The sequence below is a fragment of the Callorhinus ursinus genome, unplaced genomic scaffold (assembly GCF_003265705.2).
Source record: "Callorhinus ursinus isolate GAN/ISIS: 27379988/994484 unplaced genomic scaffold, GSC_fseal_2.0 scaffold29, whole genome shotgun sequence".
In the NCBI taxonomy this organism is placed as follows: Eukaryota; Metazoa; Chordata; class Mammalia; order Carnivora; family Otariidae; genus Callorhinus; species Callorhinus ursinus.
In genome coordinates, this window is record NW_027397091.1 from 903856 (window position 1) to 927745 (window position 23890).

The 23890-nt window shown below is 38.8% G+C and overlaps 1 protein-coding gene across 7 annotated transcripts in view; it reads left to right on the forward strand.

The window, feature by feature from the left end:
• Positions 1-23890, forward strand: part of PTPRA (protein tyrosine phosphatase receptor type A) — a 159283-nt gene that overhangs the window by 72324 nt on the left and 63069 nt on the right. For 6 of the 7 annotated variants that reach the window (XM_073878316.1, XM_073878318.1, XM_073878314.1 and 3 more), the window contains 2 exons: positions 17453-17531; positions 18224-18565. In XM_073878316.1, coding sequence (XP_073734417.1) covers positions 17459-17531; positions 18224-18565 — 415 coding nt within the window. In that variant the 5' untranslated portion in view covers positions 17453-17458. Of the gene's footprint in view, positions 1-4834; positions 5007-17452; positions 17532-18223; positions 18566-23890 lie in introns of those variants that run through there. The other variant, XM_073878317.1, reaches the window with a different exon arrangement.

Here is a 23890-nt window from a genome sequence, read left to right on the forward strand (position 1 = left end):
AAATGTCTCTTCAGATTTTTTTCTTGTTATTTTATTGGGTTGCTTATTTTCTTATTGTTGTCTATATAATATAAAATTTACCATTTTAACCATTTTTAAGTGTATAGTACAGCATTAAGTTCCTCACATTTTTGGGTAACCATTATCACTGTCCATCTCTAAAACTTTTTATCCTGCAAAACTGAAATTCTGTACCTATTGAGCAACTCTTCACATTCTCCCCCCCCCCCACAACCCCTGGTAACCACTATTCTGCTTTCTGTCTGTATGAATTTGACCGTATTCTTAATATAATGAAATCACACGATATTTGTCCTTTTGCAACTGGTTTGTTTCATTTATTATTGTGTCTTCACGGGTCATCCATATGGTAGCATATGTCAGAATTTTCTTTTTAAGGCTGAATACGCCAGTGTGTGTATATACCACATCTTGTTTATCCATTCTTCTGTCAGTGGATACTTAGGTTGCTTCTACCTTTTGGCTGTTGTGAATAATGCTGCCATAAACATTGGTACAAAATATCTGTGTGAGTTCCCACTTTCAGGTCTTTGGGGTATATACCCAGAAGTAGAATTGCTCTGTCATACGGTAATTCTGTATTTTTTTGAGTAATCACCTTACTGTTTTCCACAGTGACTGCACCATTTTACATTTCCACCGACAGTGCACACAGGTTTCCAGTTTCTCCCCATCCTTGTCAACACTTGTTATTTTCCCCTTTTTATCTTTCTCTTTTTTTTCTTTTAATTAATAGCCATTCTAATGGGCGTGGAAGTGGTGTCTCCATATGGTTTTGACTTGCATTTCCCTAAGTATTAGTGATTTGAGCATCTTTTTGTATGTTTATTGGCCATTTTTCTTCCCTGGAGAAATGTCTATTCATGTCCTTTGCCCATTTTTTAATCAGGTTGGCTTTTTTGGTTGTTGAGTTATAGGAGTTCTTTATATATTCTGATTTTCAATTCCTTATCAGGTGATTTGCACACATTTTCTCCCGTCTGTTGGTTTCCTTTTTATTCTTTTGATAGTGACCTTTGATTGATGCACAGCTGTTTTTAATTTTGATGAAGTCCAGCTTACCTGTTTTTTTGTTTTGTTGAACTGTGCTTCTAGTGCCATATTTTAAAAAGCATTGCCAAATCCAGTGCCATGGAGCTCCCCCCCCCCATATTTTCTCCTAAGAGTTTTACAGTGTTAGCCCTCATGTTTAGGTGTTTGATCCATTTTCAAAGACCTAATGGTCTTTGAACCATTGTTCAAAGGCTAGGTGTTAGGTAGGGAACCAACTTCAATTTTTTGCATGTAGATACAGTATCCAGTTTTCCCAGCACCATTTGTTGAAAAAGCTGTCCTTCCTCCATTCTTGCATCCTTGTCAAAAATATTTGGGTATATTTGTGTGTGTTTTCTTCTGGTTTTTATTTCATAGGTCTGTATATTTATCCCTTTGCTAATACCACAGTCTTAACTATGGTATCTGTATACTAAGTCTTAACATTGGGTAAATGGATTTCTCCCATTTTATTCTTCCTTTTCAAAATTGCCCCTGGTTTGTTTTTGTTTGTTATTTTATGCAGGTAACTGTACTATACTTTGGTTTCATATATCCAGTAATTTATTCCAAGGTGTGCTTAAACAGAGCAAATACGTTTCCACATTCTTCTTTGTCTTAATCAATCTGCAATATAAATTTATACCAAACTAATTTGTTTACTGAAGTAATCTGATTGACTTCCTTGCCTCCAGGCTCATCTCTCTCCAGGCCCCAAAATTTAATCTTGCCTTAGGTGTAACTTACTCTATTTTATAGCTTTGGTAGTCCTGAATTTCATCAGTGGAAGTGAGCATCTCTTCAGGGTTTCAGACTTTTGCTAATTTTGGGGAAGGGGGGGTCCTTTTCCCTTTGTTTTGGACCTCTCTGCCACATTGCCTTAAGAGAAGACCTATAGTAATGAAAGTTGATTTCTGGTGTACTAGGCTGCCTTCAGAAGCCTTCAGCAGGTTTTCAAGCTCTTTTCTCTCCCTGGCAAGTATTCAGTGTGCTGTTCCTACCCCTCCCTCTCTTGATGGCATATATCAGTTTTCTACTCATCCAAACCCACCTACTCCTGCCTCCTGCGCTTGTCAGATGTCTCTTGCCTGGCTCTCTCATTGCTGCCTTTGTCACTCTTACAGCTGTCTTCTTCCTTTCTTTGGCTTATTGCCTGACTTCCGTGGCAGCTGCTCTGTCATTGCTTGTCTGCCATTCTGCCCCTTCTCCCACCCTCATACCCCACACCCCTGCCCCATGTAGATACGTCATGTGCACTCTCCATGTTCAGAACTAAGTGTATCACCTTCTCCATGGCATGTCATGTCCCCAGAGTGGTCATCCTCCTGCTTATAGCATTACGATTCACCTAAGTCAGACACCTGGACCCTCCTTACCTCTGGCATCTCATTGTTAAGTCTTTTGTTCTACCCCTGTGAAAGGGTTCCTGGATCCAGTTCAACATGTGTGTGTGTGTGTGTGTCGCTTTGCCACACCAGCAAACAATTTTTGGACACCAGCATTATGTTCAAGAATTCAACTCAATTCTGACACTGTCTACTCGGAGATAGAATCAGATTCCACAGGTAAAGGGCTCAGTCCCATAGGACCTCCCTCTGGTTCAGATGACCAGCTACCAATTGGTGGTTCCATTGACCCCTTCCAACTCAGGATGCCAGTCACAAGGCCAGATTGTTACCTCTACTTCTGACCAACTGGCTGTAAATCAAAGGTTCCCAGGACCTTGGGCTTGATTAATTTACCATAACAGCTCACAGTACTCAGGAAAACCTGTTTACTCACTAGATGATTGATGTATTACAAAAGATATTACAAGATACAAATCAACAGCCGGAAGAAGAGAGATACATTGACAAAGTTCCAAGCAAAGGAGCTTCTGTCGTTGTGGAACTTGGGGCTTGGCGGAGTGGCAAATGGAAGTGTTCTAGTTTCCCAGTGTGGAAGCTCTCTGAATCCCCTTCTTTTTTGTTTTTTTTTATAGAGACTTCATTACATGGGCACAGTTGATTAATTCATTGGTCATTGGTGATTGATTCAACCTCTAGCTGCTCTTCCCAAGAAATCAGGGTGGGACTGAAAGTTCCAACTTCCTATTCATGGTTGGTCCCCCTCACAACCAGTCTCCATTCTTAGGTGCTTTGCAAAAGTCACCTTCATTAATATAAACCCAGTTATGGTGGAAAGGCTTTATTATGAATTATAAAACACACATTTCACCTTTATGGCTGTGAAGCATTTTTAGGAACTGAGGGCAAGAGACAAAACACAACAAAAGATGCTCCTTGTTCTTGTCTCTCAGGACATTTTAAGGGTTTGGGAGCTTTGAGCCAGGAACTGTGAATGAAGATCAAATATATCTGAGAAATATATTTTGGTCATCTGAATGACCATATATATATATTTTTTTTTAATTAAAGTATATTTGACGCACAATGTTACATTAGTTTCAGGTATACAACAGTGTGATTGATCAAGTCTCTACATTTATGTGTATTTCTTATAAATCACAATGTCATGCCCTGTAAATCCTCTTATCAGAGTCTCTAGATACTCCTGCCCTTCCTTGAGGTCCTCCTGGTTTATTGGCTAGATTACTCCTGAAGGCTTCAGTCAGTGGCCCTCCTAACCTCAAACCCCACCAGTTAGTTGATCCTCCACCCTGCTGTCATTTTTTCTGAAATCCAAATTGTTCCAGTCATTCTCTTTGTGCTAAAGCCTTTGGTGGTTTCTTAGTGTGTTCAGTGCAAGATCAAAACTTTTTGTTGTGGGGGCACCTGGTTGGCTCAGTCAGTTGAGCAGCCGGCTCTTGGTTTCAGGTGGGGTCATGATCTCAGGGTTGTGGGATCAAGCACCGTGTCGGGCTCTGTGCTCGGCCCCGAGTTGGCTTGAGATCCTCTTCCTCTGCCCCCTACCCAACCTGCATGCCAACATGCACACATATACATGCACACTCTCTCAAATAAATAAAATAAATCTTTAAAAACTTTATTGTGGCATATAAGGCCCTCCAGGATCTGATCACTGATTCTGGTCACCTCGCCGCCTGCAGTACCTCCACATATCCTCACAGACCCCAATCTTTCATGTCTGTCATTTTCACATTCATTTAATGCATACTTATTGAGGTCCTGCTTGATGCCCTTACCCAGCTCTTTGCCATTCCTGGAACCAGATAGGTTTATTCAAGCCTCCAAGTCCTCTCACTTGAAGGACTGTTTCTGACCATTTTCTTAGCTCACTACTCTTTATCCTCCCAAGTTCAGCTCAAGCATCACCTCTCCTGAAAATTCCTTCTCTGATCTGCAATTTCACCACCTTAATGTTAATCAGCTAACATTATTTATGGCAGGTGATAATTAAGAGTTTGAACAAATTGTTTGTGCCTCACTACTGGCTAGGGAACTACTGGATGACAATGTCCATATCTAATCTGTCTGGTGGTATTCCCAACATTAGGTAAAGCGTGAAGGCAAGGACATGAGCTTTTGAGTTTTAAAAGCCTTGACTTGGAATCCTAATAGGCACTCAATAGGTGTGTGGCCTTGAGGAAATTCTTTAACCTCTGTGATTTTAGATTCATCTGTAGAATGGAAAAAGGATATCTAACTCATCAGGTGGTTGTGAGGATTAAATGCATTAAAGTATATAGAATGCCTGGTACTAGTGCCAAGCACATAGCAGCAACCAAGGATTGTAGTTGCAAAAATACTTTTTGTTCTTAATAATAATATGATGTTGATTGAGTGAACAATTAGCTGAAGGAATTGAATCCTCCTTCTAGGTGCCTTTTTCTCAAATCAGAGAACCTGAACAGCTCTAGGAGAAGGCCTGGGCAGAGGTTAACACTCCTAGCTGCCACTTCTTTGTCTCTCCCACACCTGGGAGACATCCTCAGTAAGGCTGAGAGTGGAATACATATCTTTCTTCCCGAGAGCTTCATCTCCGTGAAAGAGGTGAGTTTATTTAAATCAAGACTAGTACTTGAACAGTCATAATATATTGAATATTGAAAATCAGTGATTGATTAATGTGAGTACATTTAAAACATTCACTGCCCCTTTGCTTAGAAATATATAAAATGGAAATAATCAGTTTTAGTTGGCATTAAGAAGATTTATCTGTTTCTACATTTGCCTTTACACTTTTTTTTTTAAGGTTTAGTTATCTATTGTGGGGGGAGGGGCAGAAGGAGAGAGAGTCTTAAGCAGATTTCCTCACTGAGCAAGGAGCCCAACGCAGGGCTTGAACTCACGACCCCAAGATCAAGACCTGAGCCAAAACAAAGAGTCCAGCATCTAATGAACTGAACCACCCAGGCGCCCCTAGTCTTTATGGTTTTAAAAGAACAGATCATGATAAGATTTATGAAGAGAAGTCAGGTAGTCCTGGATTTGAATTCTACTTAAACAATTTAACAGCTATGTGATCATCTTTCAATTTCTTTATCTGCAAAATGGGAGTTAAGAGTATGTAACTTAGAGTTGTTATGAGATTTAACGGAGATAAAATGCCAAATACTGAGATAATTTGTACCTGACACTTGATCACATTTTATTAGTACTAATGTATTGAATATTGAATGCTTAACTTGGAATAGATATTCTCTTAATGGAAGCTATCACAGCCAAAGTCTATACTCTGGGCAGTGTGCAGATTGGCTGAGCTTTCCTTTGCTAGTGGGGGCTTCACAATATTGATTCCTTGAAACATTTTTTCTTTAGCAAATGGATGCAGCATTGTACTTAACTAGCAAGAGGGCTGAGAAAAATACATTCCAGAACACCTTCATCATTCCCATTCCTAGATCATCATAAGTCATAACATTAAGGGTTGGTCTTCTTATTCCTTATAACTAGCTGTATCAGGATTGGAGTTAGTTGTATAGATCAGAAAATAAAATAGGTTTTTTTCTTTCTAGTTCTCTCTTCTGCTATCCTTAGGTCACTTCAGGGTCCATAAAGGCTGCCGGGGCTCCAATGATCACGTCTAAATTCCAGGTTACAGGAGGAAGGAATGGGGGGTGGCAGGGGGAGCCCCTTCCTTCCCTTTAAAACCACCTTCCTAGAAATCTCATCATACATTTTAGCTTATAACTCCTTGGCCAGGATTTAGTCACTTGTCCTCAACTAACTTAGGAAGGGGCGTGTTCTTCCCTAGTATTAGCACCCAGTTTTCTTCCTTCTTCCTCTTAGGAGAGAATGGCATGTCTCTCGGGACCTCTCAGGGTCCAGGGACAGGGAGTGTATGTTTGGGCAAGGAGTGTTTCCCTTTGGCCTGAAGCCAAAGTAATCTTTTCTCTAGCAGATATTCAGTATGCCTGTAATGGTGCAAGTTGTATATTTAGAATAATTTACCCCTGAGATGCATGTAAGGATCTATAATTGCTTATAAAGTTAACATCCAAGATTTCTGTAGTTCAAGAGGAACACCCCCACCCCGAAAGGTACACAACACTGTAAGTTGCAGTAACACCAGTATCAGCATCAGAGGGTTGGGGAGGGTTAAGTGAGAGGAGGCATACTGAGTGCGCAGCGCAGGTGGGGCTTTGAGACGGGAGGGGAAGTGTGCGTGACTTAACAGCTAGTGAGCACTGCCCACCATCCATGTCTTCACCACTGAGTGCAGAGCCTCCACATGTTTCCATAGAGAGAATGTCTCAGATGTACGCTGAATTTGAATTTTAAGAACATTTAGGAAATGTGCTTAGACCCTCATAACCAGGAAAACAGCAGTTACAGTTTTTCAGAATTTTGTTTGTCATATATCCTAGGGCTTTTAAGTATTGTTAGTGGCATCTTGGTTTTCCTCTGTTGTTAGAATGTTAAACTTTCCTGAGCACCCTAATGTATGTGCAGTGGAACCAATTCTTTTTTTTTAAAGATTGTATTTATCTTTTTGCCAGAGAGAGAGAGAGGGAGAGTACAAGCAGGGGGAGTGGCAGGCAGAGGGAGAAGCAGGCTCCTCACTAAGCAAGGAGCCCGATGCGGGACTCGATCCCAGGACCCTGAGATCATGACCTGAGCTGAAGGCAGACGCTTAACCATCTGAGCCACCCAGGTGCCCCCCAATTTTTTTTTAACTAAGAAATGCTTTTGTGATGAAATAGGACTGTATATTGACCCTTTTTTCTGGGTGTGGTAGAATGGGAGAGAAAACACAATGTGTGTGCCATTGTGTCTGATAAATCGGGGAACTGCCCAGACTTCATGACTCATCCCCCAGAGCCTCCCTGCTCAGTTATTCTCTAACTTACCGTTAACCAAAGGATTATGAATCACAAGTGCTTTTTGAAAAATGAACAATGTATAAATTTGAGTTTCTTCCATTATCTTGGTTTTCCTGAAATATGTAATTCTGTCTTTACTCAGGCCAGTCTTGCCTAATCAAAAATGATGTATGGGACAGAGGAAGAAATCATATACAATTAACTCTTACTTAATAAAAGCAAACAGAAAGACTGGCTAAAAGAATTTATATATATAAAGAATTGATATATAGACACGGTGAAACACTGTGTAACCACTGAAAAGAAAGGTAGCTAGATGTATTAATATGGACTATGTCCAGGATTTATTATTTAATTAAAAATGAAAGCTGTAGGTAGTATGTGTAATATCCTTTTTATAGATTTTTTTTAAATGTATAGTTATATTCTGGTATAGCATAGAGAATTTCTAAAAGAATATAGAAGAAAGTATTGAGTGATTACTTTTGGGAAATGGACTGGCAGGAGGTGAATGAGACCTATGTTTTGCTTTCTATCCTGCTGTATTTCTTTTAATGAGCATAGTATATTGTTTTTTTAGAGTAGTTTATGAAAGAGAAGTGGGCCAGTGTCCTTCATATATAACAAAAGCAGTATTTTAATAGACTACATTAAAAGATTCCATTCATTTCAGCTAGAAGATGAATAAGGTCTGAGAATCTAATGTAAAACGTGACTATAGTTAATAACACTGTACTGTATAATTTAAATTTGTTAAGAGAGTAGGATTTAAACATTCTCACCAAAAATAAGATGTGAGATGATGAATGTGTTAATTAACTAGATGGGGGGATCCTTTCACATTGTTATGTATATCAAATCCCCATGATGTACACTTTAAATATCATATATGTCAGTTACACCTCATAGCTGAAATTAAAAAGATTTCATTCACAATGGCAGCATAATATAACCAGGAATTAATGCAGGAAGACATGAATAGGACAAAAAATAGAATAAGTACAGTTAACACTTTGAAGAACATCAAAAAAATAAATAAATAAATGAAAATACTGTCCGAAGAGTATAAAATTCAGTACCATAATATGCCGGTTCTCCTTGAACTGATTATTTTATCTGCCTTTTATTATAAAAAATTTCAAATATAGAGAAAAATTGAGAGAATTTTATATCCATCCTCACCACCTAGACTCTAATTAACATTTTATTCTACTTGTTTTATCATGTATCTGTCCACTGTCCCTGTGTTCATCCATCATTCATACTGTTTTTAATGTATTTCAAAGAAGTGCTTATATCAGTACACTTCTTCCCAAATACTTAAGCATGCATATAATTTATGATACTCATTTATGGGTAGAATCGTTTTCAGAGGTGAAATTTATGTGCAAATACACAAATCCATTTCCTTGTCAAAATAAGGAATATTACGGGCGCCTGGCTGGCTCAGTCGTTAAGCGTCTGCCTTCGGCTCAGGTCATGATCCCAGGGTCCTGAGATCGAGTCCCACATCGGGCTCCCTGCTCAGCGGGAAGTCTGCTTCTCCCTCTCCCACTTCCCCTGCGTGTGTTCCTGCTCTCGCTGTCTCTGTCTCTGTCAAATAAATAAATAAAATCTTAAAAAAAAAAAAAAAAGGAATATTACTATTGTCCAGGAAGGTGCCCTCATGTTCCTTTCCAGTAAATCTTCCATCTCTTTTCCAGGCAAGCATCGTTCTGATTTTTTTCCCCCACCATAGGTTAGGTTTTTAATTGTTTGTTTGTTTTAAGATTTTATTTATTTATTTGACAGAGAGAGACAGCGAGAGAGGGAACACAAGCAGGGGGAGTGGGAGAGGAAGAAGCAGGCTTCCCGCCGAGCAGGGAGCCTGATGCGGGGCTCGATCCCAGGACCCTGGGATCATGACCTGAGCCGAAGGCAGACACTTAACAACTGAGCCACCCAGGCGCCCCGGTTTTTAATTGTTTTTAAGATTTTTTTAAAATTTGGAAGTACCTGGGTGGCCCAGTTGGTTCAGCGTCCGACTCTTGATTTCAGCTCAGGTCATGATCTCAGGGTCATAAGATTGAGCCCCGTGTCAGGCTCAGTGTGAGATCTGCTTGAGATTCTCTCTCCTTTTCCCCACCCCCAACGTGCTTTCCAAATAAATAAATAAATAAATAAATAAAATCTTTTTGAAAATTAAAAAAAAATTTAAGTAATCTCTCTGCCTGATGTGGGGCTCAAACTCACAACCCCAAGATTAGGAGTCACATGCTCTACTGACCAAGCCAGCCAGGTTCCCCTCCACCGTAGAGTAGATTTGCTTGTTTTAGAACTTTATGTATGGAATCATACATTATATACTCTTTTGTGTAAGGCTTTTTTCACTCAGCATGATATTTTTTAGTTTGATTCATGTTGTGTGTATCAGTAATTCTTTCTTTTCATTGTTAATGTTCCATTGTGAGAAAATACCATTGTTTATATAATCTCTTATTGGTGGTTACCTGGGTTGCTTTCAGTTTTTTGTTATTATGAACATTTGTGTGCTAGTCTTTGTGGACATATATTTTTATTTCTCTTGGGTAAATATATAGGAGTAGAATTACTGGTTCATGGAGTAGGTGTATATTTAGTTTTATAAGAAGCTGTCAGACAGAAATAAAAATATCACAAATAGTAGCTCATCCTAAAAATCATTCTGTGAAAGGCGAAACCATTCCCACTATTAGAATTTATATACAGGGTTTCTGGCATTGAGCAGACTACGGCTGGCAGTGCTAGTTTCCTTCTGACATTTGATAGTACATATTTTCCTTGGATTCAAAGTATTTAACCCTTCATCTGTATCTGTATTCATCTAAGTAGATCTTTATCATACAACCAGCTTTTAAAATCAATTCAGAGAGAGGTGTGGGGAAGAGATGAATTTGGGAATGTATGGGATATCAGTAAATCAGATGTGACAGAGGGAGGTTGAGGGATTTAACACGAAGAGTTTGTGTGGGGGGGGGGGTAGGGGAGGGAGAGAGAAATACCAGTGGCTCCCCTGCCCCATGAATTTTAATTTTTTGAAAAGGTTGTTTTTAAGATCATTCAAAATCAAAAGGTGTCTTGTGTACTGAAATGATCTCCAAAGAGTCTCCTCTTTCTGTTTAACAGGCCTCATAGTATTCCATTTTATGAATATGCCATCATTTATTTAATCACATTCCCCTCTCCTGTTGGTAAACATTCAGGTTATTTCCAGTGTTTTTCTATTACAAACAGTGCTGCATTGAGTAACTTTGTACATAGGGAACTTTAAAAGTATGGGTAAATCTGTAAAATTCTCAAGTGGAATTGTTTCAAAGGGTTTGTGTGTTTGTAATTTGCTGAATATTTATAGATCATATGAGAGCACTTGATTACTCAAACACTTGTCAATGCATTGTTGTTAAAGTTTTTTATATTTGCCTGTCTGATAGGTGAAAGCTGGTATCACAGTGTAGCTTTAATTTGGACTTCTCTAATCATGAGTGAGGTTAAGCAATTTTTTTTTAAGAGAAGCATTTGCTTTTCTGTGCATTGTCAGTTTCATATCTTTTGCCCATTTTTCTTTTGGATTGTTGGTTCCTTTTTTATTAATCTGTAGGAGTCCTTTATATATTGGGAAATAAGACATTTGTGAATGAGTTAGAAATATTTTTGAAGAGCTCATTCTTTAAAAATTTAGAAGTAGTTAGTTGTTTTAGTGGAATGGTGAAAAAAGAAGCCAGATTGCCATGGAGACAACTCTTTCGAGAAAATTGGCTGCAAAGTATAGTAGAGAGAATGCTAGCTGAAGGATTGATATAGAGTCAAAGGAGTTCTCCTTTTCTTTTAGAAATTCTTGTGTTTAAATGCTGTTATGAAAGGGAGGAATTAAAGCTAGGAGATGGTGGTAGGGGGTCTACAGGACCAGCTTCCTGATGGTCTGAGGTTCTTGGGAGGAATTGCAGAGAAGGAGGAAATTTGTAAATATGTTGACTGGGAGTTACGGGTGTCATGCAGTCCAATGTCTTCTATTTTCTCTGAAGTGAAGAAGGCAAGGCTAGTAGCCAAAAGTGTGGGAAGAGGTGGTTGGAGAGGAGAGAGAGGTTCTTTGAAATCACTGCTATGGAGAACTGGAGAGAGCTGAATAGGGAAATACAGAAAGATTGCAGAAATTGTTTGGACTTCCGTCGAGGCAGAAATGGTATCAGCCTTATCCGTTGTTTGATTTTCTTAAGTAGCATTCAGCAGTCCCAAGTGTAGGACTAATGGTTGGATTAGTTCAGGATTGGGCTGTCTTGGTTTTTCCCCATGTAGGTAGAATAGAACAATGTAGCAAAGGAGTTTAGGATGTTAGCATTGTGATGCAATAGACACCAAGTTGTCTGGCTTGGGTAAAGAAGGAAATAGGACAGAGATACTGCATAAAAAAAGAGAGGTTCAGGGGACTGGAAGCTTAGGTGAGGTCCAAGAACAGGTGTAGGACTCATAAAAGAGAGAGAACTGCCAGGATAGGGAGTGTGGTTGGAGAGTGGGGAGGTAAGATTCGGTGTGAGTTTTTCCTGATGATGACAGAACCTGGAGTGAGCTGTTGTCATGGGTGGCCCAGGTAGAGTAGAAGAAGTGTGAGGTTGTTGGGGTTGAGGAAGTCAAGGAACTCATAGGCTGGCCGTCATCTGTGAGGATGTTGACCTGTCTTTCAGGAAAGTATCGGGACTTGGGGATGGGAAGAAAACTGTGAGCCACATTGCAGTTTCTTCAGCGATGAGTGCCTTCAAGAACAGGGACTGTTAGAGCAGACTCTAGGAAGAATGGTTTTGCATATAAGATCTTTGGAAAGTGAGGAAACCTCAATTTTCCTTCCTGACATGCAGCTCTGGGATACTTGGAATGGAAGATTTGGAGACTGGAAGAGGAAAGAAGGAAAGCATCGGTATGGATGCAGTTTAATCTGGGAGGCAGGAAGTAACAGGAATTTACCTGAGGGTCTTTATATCCTCTGGGAAGAACAGGCCTTGACTACGGTGTTTCTGGCTGCGGTCTGTAGATACACCTTGTTAGTGACATGGATCTTTTTACATTAACATACCTCTCACTCCCCAGTTTACCCATACAAATCCTCTCCAGCTTGCCATTCACTGTACACTCGTTCTTTTCCCTTGCAGCATCTCAGGTGAAGTACATCTTTCTCCAGCAGTTTCCTTTAGTTTTGATTCGTATATTCATGCTCTGTCGTGAAATCTGTTTTCTTTTTAACTTAATTTTATTGATTATTTTCATTTATAAAAATTCTCTGCATTTTTAAAATTGAGAGAATAAAGTACAATGTAAAGAAGAAAATAAAAATCATAAAGTGCTGTGCTAAATGTTTATAGATTTTTTTCCTTCTAGTTTTACTTTCATGCATATACATTCATACACAAAATGGGTTTAGTTGAGATCATATGGTATATGCAGTTTTGATCTGTTAAGCTTAAAAAAAAATGAAGGGCTTGTTCCATTTCCTTAAATTCTTTGAAGATAGCATTTTGAATAGTAACAGTATATCATCTTGAATAGCAGCATAGCACTTACTTCAACTTTTTCCTGTTTTTCCTGCTGCTGGATATTTGGATTGTTTCTGCTTTTCCACTTAATGAATATCTCTGTATCATTTTAGTCTGAGTTTCAGATTATTTACATTTACTTCAGAATAGAACCTTGGAAATGGGTCACAAAACAATATGGACATGTTTAAGATTCTTGTATAATCTTTCTGGGAAGGAATTTGTTGTTACAGGCTAATGGCCATTCCCACCAGTATTTGATTCCTTTTCATGAGACTCTTGCCAGCATTGAATATTTCATATGATTGATCTTTTCTGATTTGAAAGGCAAAAATGTTCTCTCGTCATTATATCCCTTTGATTAATAGGGATGGTCAACACTTTTTCATGTATTTTCTTAGCCGTTTGTTTTTCTCTTCTGTAAATTATCTGTTTAGGTTTTTTAGATTTTTCAAAATTGAGGTCTTAATGTTTTCTATGTTGATAGGACTTCTTGTTTTAATCTTTTGTCTTATTTGTGATAATTTTCCTAGTTTATTTCCTTTCTTAAAAACACTTTATTTTTTTAGAGCAGTTTTATGTTCATGGTAAAATTGAGCAGAAATTAGAGTTCCCAAATACTCCCTGCCCCTACACAGGCACAGCCTCCCACACTTGTCATCCTGTACCACCGTTACACTTACTCCACCAGATGCATCTGCACTGACACATCGTTATCACCCAAAGTCTTGTTTACATTAGGGTTCACTTTTGGTGTTGTACATTCTATGGTTTGGACAAATAGATAATGACACATATTTATCATTGTATTACCATACAGAATAGTTTTACTGCCCTTAAAAATCCTCTGCCTGTTCATTCCCTCCCACCTTCCTAGCCCCACAATCACTGATCTTGTTACTGTCTCCAGGAGCTTGCCTTTTTAAGAACGTCATGTAGTTGGAATCATACAGTATGTAGCTTTTCCAAAATGCTTTCTTTCACCTACTAATATGCACTTAAAGTTTCTTTATATCTCTTCATGGCTTGATAACTCATATCGTTTAAGTGCTGCATAATATTCCATTGTCTGGATGTAGTACAGTTTATTTATCCACCTACTGAAGGGCATCTTCAGTTGCTTCCAAGTTTTGGCAATTAAGAATAAAGTTGTTGTAGGGTGCCTGGGTGGCTCAGTTGGTTAAGCGACTGCCTTCGGCTCAGGTCATGATCCTGGAGTCCCTGGATTGAGTCCCGCATCGGGCTCCCTGCTTGGCAGGGAGTCTGCTTCTCCCTCTGACCCTCCCCCCACTCATGTGCTTTCTCTCTCTCTCATTCTCTCTCTCTCAAATAAAAAAAAAAAAAGAATAAAGTTGTTGTAAACATCTGTTTGCAGATTTCTGTGTATATGACGTAGTTTTCAACTTTCTTGGGTAAATAACAAGGAGCACAATTGCTGAATCATATGGAGAATGTTTAGTTATGTAGGAAACCACTAAACTGTCTTCCAGAGTGGCTGTACCACTTTCCATTCCCACCAGCAATGTAGGACATTTCCTGTTGCTCCACGTGCTCACCAATATTCGGTGGTGTCAGTATTTTGGATTTTGGCCATTCTGATAGATGTGTTGTAGTGTCTCATTGTTTTAATTTGCAATTTCTTAATGACATATGTTGAATATCTTTCCATATGTTTATTTGCAACCTCTATATCTTCTTCACTGAAGTATCTGTTAAGGTCTTTGGCCTGCATATTTTTTTTAATTTTTATTTTTTATTAACATATAATGTATTTGTTTCAGGGGTACACGTCTGTGATTCATCAGTCTTACACAATTCACAGCGCTCACCATAGCACATACCCTCCCCAGTGTCCATCACCCAGCCACCCCATCCCTCCCACCCACCTCCACTCCAGCAACCCTCAGTTTATTTCCTGAGATTAAGAGTCTCTTATGGTTTGTCTCCCTCTCCAGTTTCATCTTGTTTAATTTTTCCCTCCCTTCCCCTATGATCCTCTGTCTTCTTTCTCAAATTCCTCATATCAGTGAGATCATATGATACTTGTCTTTCTCTGATTGACTTATTTCCCTTAGCACAATACCCTCTGGTTCCATCCACATCGTTGCAAATGGCAAGATTATATTTTTTTGATGGCTGCATAATATTCCATTGTATGTATGTGTGTGTATATATATATGTATATATATATACACACACACACCACATCTTCTTTATCCATTCATCTGTTGATGGACATCTAGGCTCTTCCCATAGTTTGGCTATTGTGGACATTGCTACTATAAACATTGGGGTGCACGTTCCCCTTCGGATCATACATTTGTGTCTTTGGGGTAAATACCCAGTAGTGCAATTGCTGGGTCGTAGGGTAGCTCTATTTTCAACTTTTTGAGGAACCTCCATACTGTTTTCCAGAGTTGGCCTATATTTTAATTGGTTTGTTTTCTTAATTGTTGATTTTTAAGAGTTCCTTATAAATTTTGGAGAACAGTCCTTTATCAGATGTGCCTTTTGCAAATATTTTCTCCCAGTCTGTGGCTTGTCTTCTTGTTCTCCTGACATTGTCTTTTGCAGAGTGGAAGTTTTTAATTTGAATGAAGTCCAGATTATTAATTATTTCAAAGGATCGTGCTTTTGGTGTTATACCTAAAAGGTCATCACCAATACCTAAAAGATCATCGCCATACCAGATCATTTGATTTTCTCCTATGTTATCTTCTAGGTATTCTGTAGTGTTGTGTTTACATTTAGGTCTGTGATACATTTTGAATAAATTTTTGTGAAAGTATAACGTCTGTGTCCAGATTTTTTTGTTGTACACATATGCCCAGTTGTTCCAGCACCATTTATTGAAAAGACTGTCTTTGCTCCATTGTATTGCCATTGTTCCTTTGTCAAAGATCAGTTGACTGTATTTATGTGGGTCTGTCCAGGCTCTCTATTCTGTTATATTTCTTTTACCAGTACCACACTGTCTTGATTACTATTGCTTTATGATATATCTTGAAGTCAGGTAGTGTTAGTCCTCCAGCTTTGTTCTTCTGTATTGCATTGGCTGTTCAGTCTTTTGCCTCTTATCTTTAGAATTAGTTTGTCAGAATCCACAAAATAACTTAGGAATTTGATTGAGATTGCATCGAGTCTATAGACCAAGTTGGGAAGAACTGACATCTTTGACAGTATTGAGCTCCCTATCCATGAACATTATTTGTGATTGATTTCTTTTCCATTTAGTAGCTTTTATTTTTTCTATCAAATATGCCATTTTTACCTTTGTCATTTCTTACATCAGAAAATCCTTCCTTGTCCTAAGCTCACATAAATATTCATTTATTTCCTTTTAAAATGTGTTTTTAAGCATTTAATCCTTCTACCCATCTGAATTTATTTTTACTCTATGGAATGAGGTGACGGTCTAACACTCTCCCCCCAAACACATAGTTATTTTTCCTCAAACCATTTCCTATCAAGAATAGATATGTATAGGGGCACCTGGGTGGCTCAGTCGTTAAGCGTCTGCCTTCGGCTCAGGTCATGATCCCAGGGTCCTGGGATTGAGCCCCGCATCAGGCTCCCTGCTCTGTGGAGAGCCCACTTCTCCCTCTCCCACTCCCCCTGCTTGTGTTCCCTCTCTCGCTGTCTCTCTCTCTGTCAAATAAATAAATTCTTTTAAAAAAAAAAAAAGATGTATGCAAATAATCAGCCTTCCAATTTGTTTTCTAACCCTTTTGGAGGGAATTGCATGCTTTCCCTATTTTAGATTATGGTCAGACGGGAGGAGTGGGGAAGTAGTCAAATTTTATATGGTTACACCTTGGGAAGGCCACCTACTGAACCCATTTCCCTATTAGGCATGGCTGCTGCTATCAGAGGCAAACTCCTAGGTTGTGTATGAACCACCTTCATCTCCCCACCCTTCCTCAGAGATTCTCATGTACCCCTTGGAGAGGCATGTCCTGCTTCCCTTGGAGAATCACTACCATATTCAGTTACCACCAGGGTGTGAGTCTCCTGAAGATAGGATGTATGCGTGTATTCGTCCCCAGTTCTTCCCCTAGTACTTAGCTCACTGCAGGGCACAAAAATCTGAATGGACAAATGAGCCACTATTACCAATAGGAGTGCCATGGCTCTCTGATGTGTTTTGAGGTGAAATAAAGATTGGGAACAGCTGTATGAGCTCTGTTTCAAAGAGCATTACATTCTTGCAGTCACCCTATCTTCTCCATACTTCTCATGCTGAAGATGCTAAAGCTGCACATGGCGAACACAAGGGGAACTTTTCGCAGGACCTCTCCCTAGCTCTCACCCCCCCAGAGATACAGTCTGGCATGGGGATTTTTAAGCGTTCTTTGGGTGTTTCTAAAGTACTGCTAGAGTTGAGAATAATGCTTTAAAAGGTGTGTTCTTAATTAAGTTTTATTTTTATTGATATAAAGATTCAATTAAGAAGTTGGATTGCGGCGGCGGGTGGGGGGGGGTGGTATGTGCCAGTCAGACTCCAAAAAGGTCATTGGTCCTGTGTGTACATTTTATTGCTGGAAGATTTTACCCAAAATACTCCTTTGGTGAATATTTTGGACAAAGTTACAATAATGTAGGATCTTATCTAATATGGCTGTCTCTTTTCTAGGTCAGCATGGATTCCTGGTTCATTCTTGTTCTGCTTGGCAGTAGTCTGACACGTGTAGGTGCCAACAATGGAACCACAGGTAAATTGTCATTTGATAAGGCTGCTGTTCTGAATAGAATTTTGCTTTCACATTTAATGACTTAAAATTGGAGACCTGGGTGGTATTAAAGAAAGAAAAAATTAAAGTTTTACTTAAAAGTGATGGTATAAAATAAGTGTCTTTGGAAATCTCTGAGTCCTATTGAATGATCAGCATTGCTCTGTATACAATATACTACTTTAAATAACTAGATTATATGTTCATCCCTGAAAAGTTAAAAAAAAAATGTTGCTACTTAAGACTCCTATATATTGATTCTGAGGAAATAAGTAATGAATCCAGTTTTCTTCTTCCCTTAAACAGTAGTCCTTTGGAGATGATAGAAAGGGTCCAGTGTTAGATAAAAGAGTGTGTGTGTGTGTGTGTGTGTGTGTTTATTTTTTTAATTTATTTATTTGAGAGAGCGAGTGGGGGGTGGGGGATGCAAAGGGAAAGATAGTCTCAAGCAGACTCCTCAGTAAGGGTGGAGCCCAGCGTGGGGCTCAATCCCAGAACCCTGAGATCATGACCTGAGCTGAAATCAGGAGTCAGCCACTTAACTGACTGAGCCACCCAGGTGCCCCTCTTGGAGAGTTTATTAATGCTTGCTGCTTTGTGCCTCATAACTTTTGAGCTATCACATTCTTCATGGGGTGTTTTTCTTTCTTTCTTTCTCTTTTTCATGTTTATAGTTTCACCTTCAGTAGGCATTACAAGATCTATGAAAACATCAACAGCAGAATCAGTCAAAGAAGAGACCAAAGCTTCAAATACTACTTCTTCAGTAACTTCTCCCTCTGTGGCACCAACATTCAGCCCCAATCTAACTCTGGGACCCACCTATGTAACCACTGTCAATGCTTCAGACTCTGACAATGGGACCACAAGAACAGCAAGTACCGGTTCTGTAGTCACTACACTTGCACCGAATGGAACGTGGCTTCCAGAGAACCAGTTCACAGATACCAGCACAGAGCCTTGGGAGGGGAATTCCAGCACCGTGGCCACCACCCCAGAAACTTTCCCTCCTTCAGGTACTAGGGATGGTTTCTTTTTTTCTCTTTGAGGTTACTCACTGTTTTATTATTTTGTGTTTTCTAGCCACAAGATTTCTTGAAATAAAAATTGCAAACTAATGAAACTTAGATATAGAGAATTCTCAGGGATATCTGTTTAACATAGAGTTAAGAGGAAAGAAGAAATACTCTAGAGGATATCCTGCTTTGCCTGGCATTCTGGTTAGACTGGGGAGGCTTGAGTGTTAAAGGTAAAAGAAGTTTGAAAATACAAGAGAAAGGGGAGGTAATTGATGATGCAAGAGACTGAAGATGAAAGGCTGCAGAAGCTGAGTAATAGGATTAGCCTTAAAAAGAAGGGACCCATGGAGACCATGGGAAGGAGAATGGGTTTGGATGTCCATAACAGATAGAGAGTGGGAACCCTGTGGCCAGGGGTAGAGTTAGAGGAGCTCAGGGAAACAGTTAAGTTGCAGTGCCAGCTTGTTCATGGCCTCAGCCCAGCCCACTTCTTTCCTTCAGTCCATCAGGGGTTGAATGGGAAGTGGCACCGAAGATAGAATCAGCCCTGGGTCAGAGACCAGGTGGGGTGGAGCAAGTTTCTGACCCCTTGGAGCCTCAGGGTCCTGGTCTGTAAAAAAGAAAGGGGTCCCTCACAGGGTTTCTGTGAGGAGTAGAGGAAATTGTTCCCTGACAGCTTTGTAACTGTCATTCCTTTTCTAGCAAAAATCACTATTCCGTCTTCTGTGGTCTCATCCCCTTGGCTCAGATTTCTTCCCTGTTAGATGGTGAGGGCCCTTAGAGGAATCACATCTCTCTCATGGGGAGCATTCAGAAAGTATTTGCTGAATTGGATCTCATTTGGTTTCTACAGATGCCCTCTTTTAGCTGGACTTTACAACCCAGACCCTGCACCTGCCTGCTTTAATCCCGTATTTTCCACTATAAATGGTATACAGCATTTGCCATTAAGAGCACAGTCTACTGAGCCACACTACTTGAGTTTGAATCCTATCTCTGCCATATAGTGGCTATGTGGCCGCAGGCAAGTTTATTTAACCTCTGTGCCTCAGTTTGTTTTTTCATCTGTAAAATAAGAACAAGTGACAGTAATAATACTTACCTTGTAGGGGAACTATCAGGATGAAATGGGTTGATAGAGGTAAAGCATTTACAGTGCACACCTGCACATGGCAAGCACTATTTTTAAGTGGTGGGCATTGTACTGAGAGTTTTATAAAGTAATCCTGTGAAGTATCCTATGAATCCTCTGAAGTCTATTTTATGTTTTGCAGGTGGAGGAGTTTTACAATGATGAAACTGTAACTTAGGGAGTATTTTTCGAAGTACAGGTCATGACCAATTCATGAAATCAGTTTAGTGGGCCATCATGATTTGTTTTAAGTGGATGGTCCTGTTCCATTTCTATTCTTTTTGTGTTTCATATATCATTTTGTGAAACTTATTTCAGTTATACAGAAACACCTACTGAGTAACAGTGTAGAATGCATTTCTTGCTGTGAGTTATGGCCATTACTTCAGGAGGGAAGACAAAATAAACTTGTACAAGCTAAAATAGTCAGTGGGAAAGGTGAGACAGTAATCCAGGCCTGACTGACTGCATCCTGTGTTCTTCATGTCTGTTCTGTACTGTCTTCATTTATCAGTTCTGTGACATGACCATGGATAATTATTTCCCTTTAATAGATGTTTAATGTAAGACTATAGAGGTTAAATGATTTGTTTTAGATCTCAGGGCTGTCGAATAGCAGGTTAGGCCTATTTCTCGCTTTTGTGGTCTTTGCACTCTGCTGTTAGGGAATTGAGTTTTCCATTATCTGCCTTAGGTCCAAATTATGCCATAGCTAAGAAGCCGGTTATTGTACAGTTAACACATTTCATGTCTCAGGGGAGACAGACTGCATTTCACTGGTGACTTTTTCAAGATCAGTAAAACACAAGGAAACATTTATGGTACATCAGGATGTCACAGCCTGAACCCCCACATCCTCCTCCTCACTACCATCTCACCAGTCCTCTCATAATTGTTACATCATAATTTTTGGTTAAATCAGTATTTGATGTTTTATATTATTATAACTATAATGTTATTCCCTGCTGAGTTATATGTATAATGTGATGATTTTTCTTTTCTTGTACAATTTTTTCCTGGATTTTATAATTGCCTTATAGTTCTTTTTTTTAAATATTTATTTATTTATTGGAAAGAAAGAGTGTGTACACTCACACAAGTGGTGGGAGGGGCAGAGGGAGAGAATCTTCAAGCAGACTCCCTACTGAGCATGCAGCCCATCACGGGGCTGGGTTTCACGACCCATGCGCTCATGACCTGAGCTGAAACCAAGAGTCGGCCACTTAACTGACTGAGCCACCAAGTGCCCCAATTGCCTTATATTTCTGTTTTAGTTTTCTTTTTGCCTGTTGCTAGCCAATTCTTCTCATACTTTCCATAGCCTCTCAATACAGTTTTCAGTAAAGTCAGATCTGTAAGGTAATCTGTTATTTATTTTTTCCTAGAGATCTTCCTCCTGAGTTGTCCATTGTCTTACTCAAGTCTAGGCTTGATCATCAGGGCTGCTGCCCAGGTGTTGGTGTGGTATTTCCCTTCTCTATTATTTTGGAAATTCCCTTTGCTTCCTGACTTCTATATTGACCTCTTTCTTGGTTACCCCATAATTTGGTAGAACATATCTTCCAGTAGCTTCCTGAGATATAGGGGGTCATGGGAGGTACATTGCATGAGGCCTTACATGTCTAAAAATGTCTGTAGGGCTATGTATAGAATTAGAGGACGTATTTTTTTTCTCCAGAATGTTGAAAGCATTGTCCTGACTCCTAATTCCCAGGCTTGGAGGATTCTGTTGCTGTACTGATTCTTAATCACACTTTGGTGTGTTTTTGAAAGATCTTTATCATTAGTGTCCTGAAATTTCATGGAAATGTATCTTGATGTGGATATTTCTCTTTCATTATGCTGGATATTTGATAGGACCGTTGGAGCCTTGGTTCTTCGATTCTGGAAATTTTTGGTTCTTCAGGAAATTTTTCTTGTATTTGGAAATTTTCTTCCATTGTCCATTTTCTGTTTTCTTCTTCTAAAACTCTTTTATTATTTGGATATTGGACATATCCTAGATTGATTCTTTATTTTAAATTTTTCTCTCCTTTTGACCTTTGCTTTGAGTCTCTTTTTCCTTTTTATATATGTATGTATGTATATGTATACATATATATTCCTTTTTCTTGTATTTATAACAAATGATACACATACGTATTGTGTATATTTCTGCACATTGCTTTTTTTCGTAAGCCTGTCGTACCTGTTCTATATTACATTGAAGAGCTGCTTCATTGTATGGATATACCTTAATGTATTTATCCAGTCTTCCCTATCAGTATACATTAAGGTTATTTTCAGAGTACAAACAATAAAATTTGTCATTTCAAGCATATATGAGAATAGTGGTAGGATAAATTATTTTTAAGTATGCATTTGTAAACTGATGGATATTGCCAGATTTTCCTCTATTGGGAAATTGATTCCTATGAACAGTGTGTCAGAGTGCCGTTTTCCTAAGCTGTCTTCACTGCAGTAAATTACCAAACTTCTGGATCTGTGCCAGTCTGACAGGTGAAAATTAGCATCTCAGTGTAGCTTTAATTTGCATTTCACTGAGTGAGGGTGAGCATCTTTCCATATTTGGAAAGATCATTTGTATTTCTTTTTCTAAGAACTCTGTTGGTATCCTTTGCCTGGTTTTCTTAAGAGAATGTCAGGTTTTTCTGACTCATTTATAGAAGCTTTTTAATGTTAGGAAAACGAACCTTTGCCTACCTGTGATAAAGTTGCAAATATTTTTCCCCAGTTGCTCATCTAGCTTTTCTTCATTGCAGAAACTATCATAAGCAATTTAAAATATTTTTTAATTTAAAAAAATTATCAGTTTAAATGTTTTCTTGGTATTAGATCATATACAGGAAGACTTTTTTTTTTTAGATTTATTTATTTATTTTAGAGAGAGAGAGAGAAAGTGTACAAGTGGGAGGCTGGAGGGAGAAGGAGAGAGCATCTCAAGCAGACTCTGCATAGAGCCCATGGTGGGGCTTGATCCTAGGACCCTGAAATCATAACCTGAGCCAAAACCCAGAGTCTGACACTTAACCGACTGTACCACCCAGGCACCACTAGGAAGGCTTTTCTTACTCCAGTATTACAAAATAATTTTCCTAATTATTTCTTCTAGACTTATGGTTTCTTTCTTCTATATATGTATATGTGGGTGTGTGCCTAAATCTTTGATCCATCTGGAATTTATTCTGATGTGAAGTGTGAGCTATGGATCTGTTTTTTTTCCCCCCCAAATGGTTAACGACTTGTCCCAATACCTTTTAATGAATATCTATTTTTTTCCTCACTGATTCAAAATGCTACCTTATCATATATTGAATTCTGATATGTATTTAGATTCCCATATGTATTTGAGTTCTGTTTCTTGGCATTTGTATTTTCTTTTATTTTCTCTGTCCATGTCAGAACCTCACTGTTTTAATAATTGTAACTGTAAAATTATTGAGTATTTGATAAGGTTAGTCATCCCTTGTTAATCTTATTTTTCAGAATTTCGCTAGCAATTCGTGATTATTTTTCTTTATGAACATTAGAATCAACTTACATAGTAGGAGAAAAGTTTTTATTATGTCACATTTATAGATTAACAGGGACAATTGACATCTTTAAGTCTTTTTTTTTTTTAATTAAAGATTTTATTTATTTATTTGACAGAGAGAGAGCACAAGCAGGGGGAGCAGCAGAGGGAGAGGAGAGGCAGGCTCTCTGATGAGCAGGGATCCTGATGCAGGACTGGATCCCAGGACCCTGCAGTATGACCAGAGCCAAAGGCGGACATTTAACCAACTGAGCTACCCAGGCTCCCCATCTTTAAGTCTTTCTATCCAAGAATGCAGTATATTCCATTTGCTGATGTCTTACTTTGTATGTCTTGGAAGTGTTAAAGTTTTTGCCACTGAATGTTGCACATGTTTTGTTCAGCTTATTTCTAGATATTTCAGGGGTTTTCTTTTTGTTATTTTGGTGTTTTGTTAGTATAAATGGAGTATTTTCTTCTATGTCTTCTAACTGGCTGCTGTTAGGGCTATGAAGGCTATTGACTTTTTTTTTTTTTTTTGAGCTATAATTGATCTAGGTCATTATTTTAGTTTTGGGTATACTACATAAAGCTATTGACTTTTGTAGGTACATTTTATCCTGGTCATCTTAATAAATTTCCTCAGTGTTTGACATAGTTTTCTTCAATTATCATA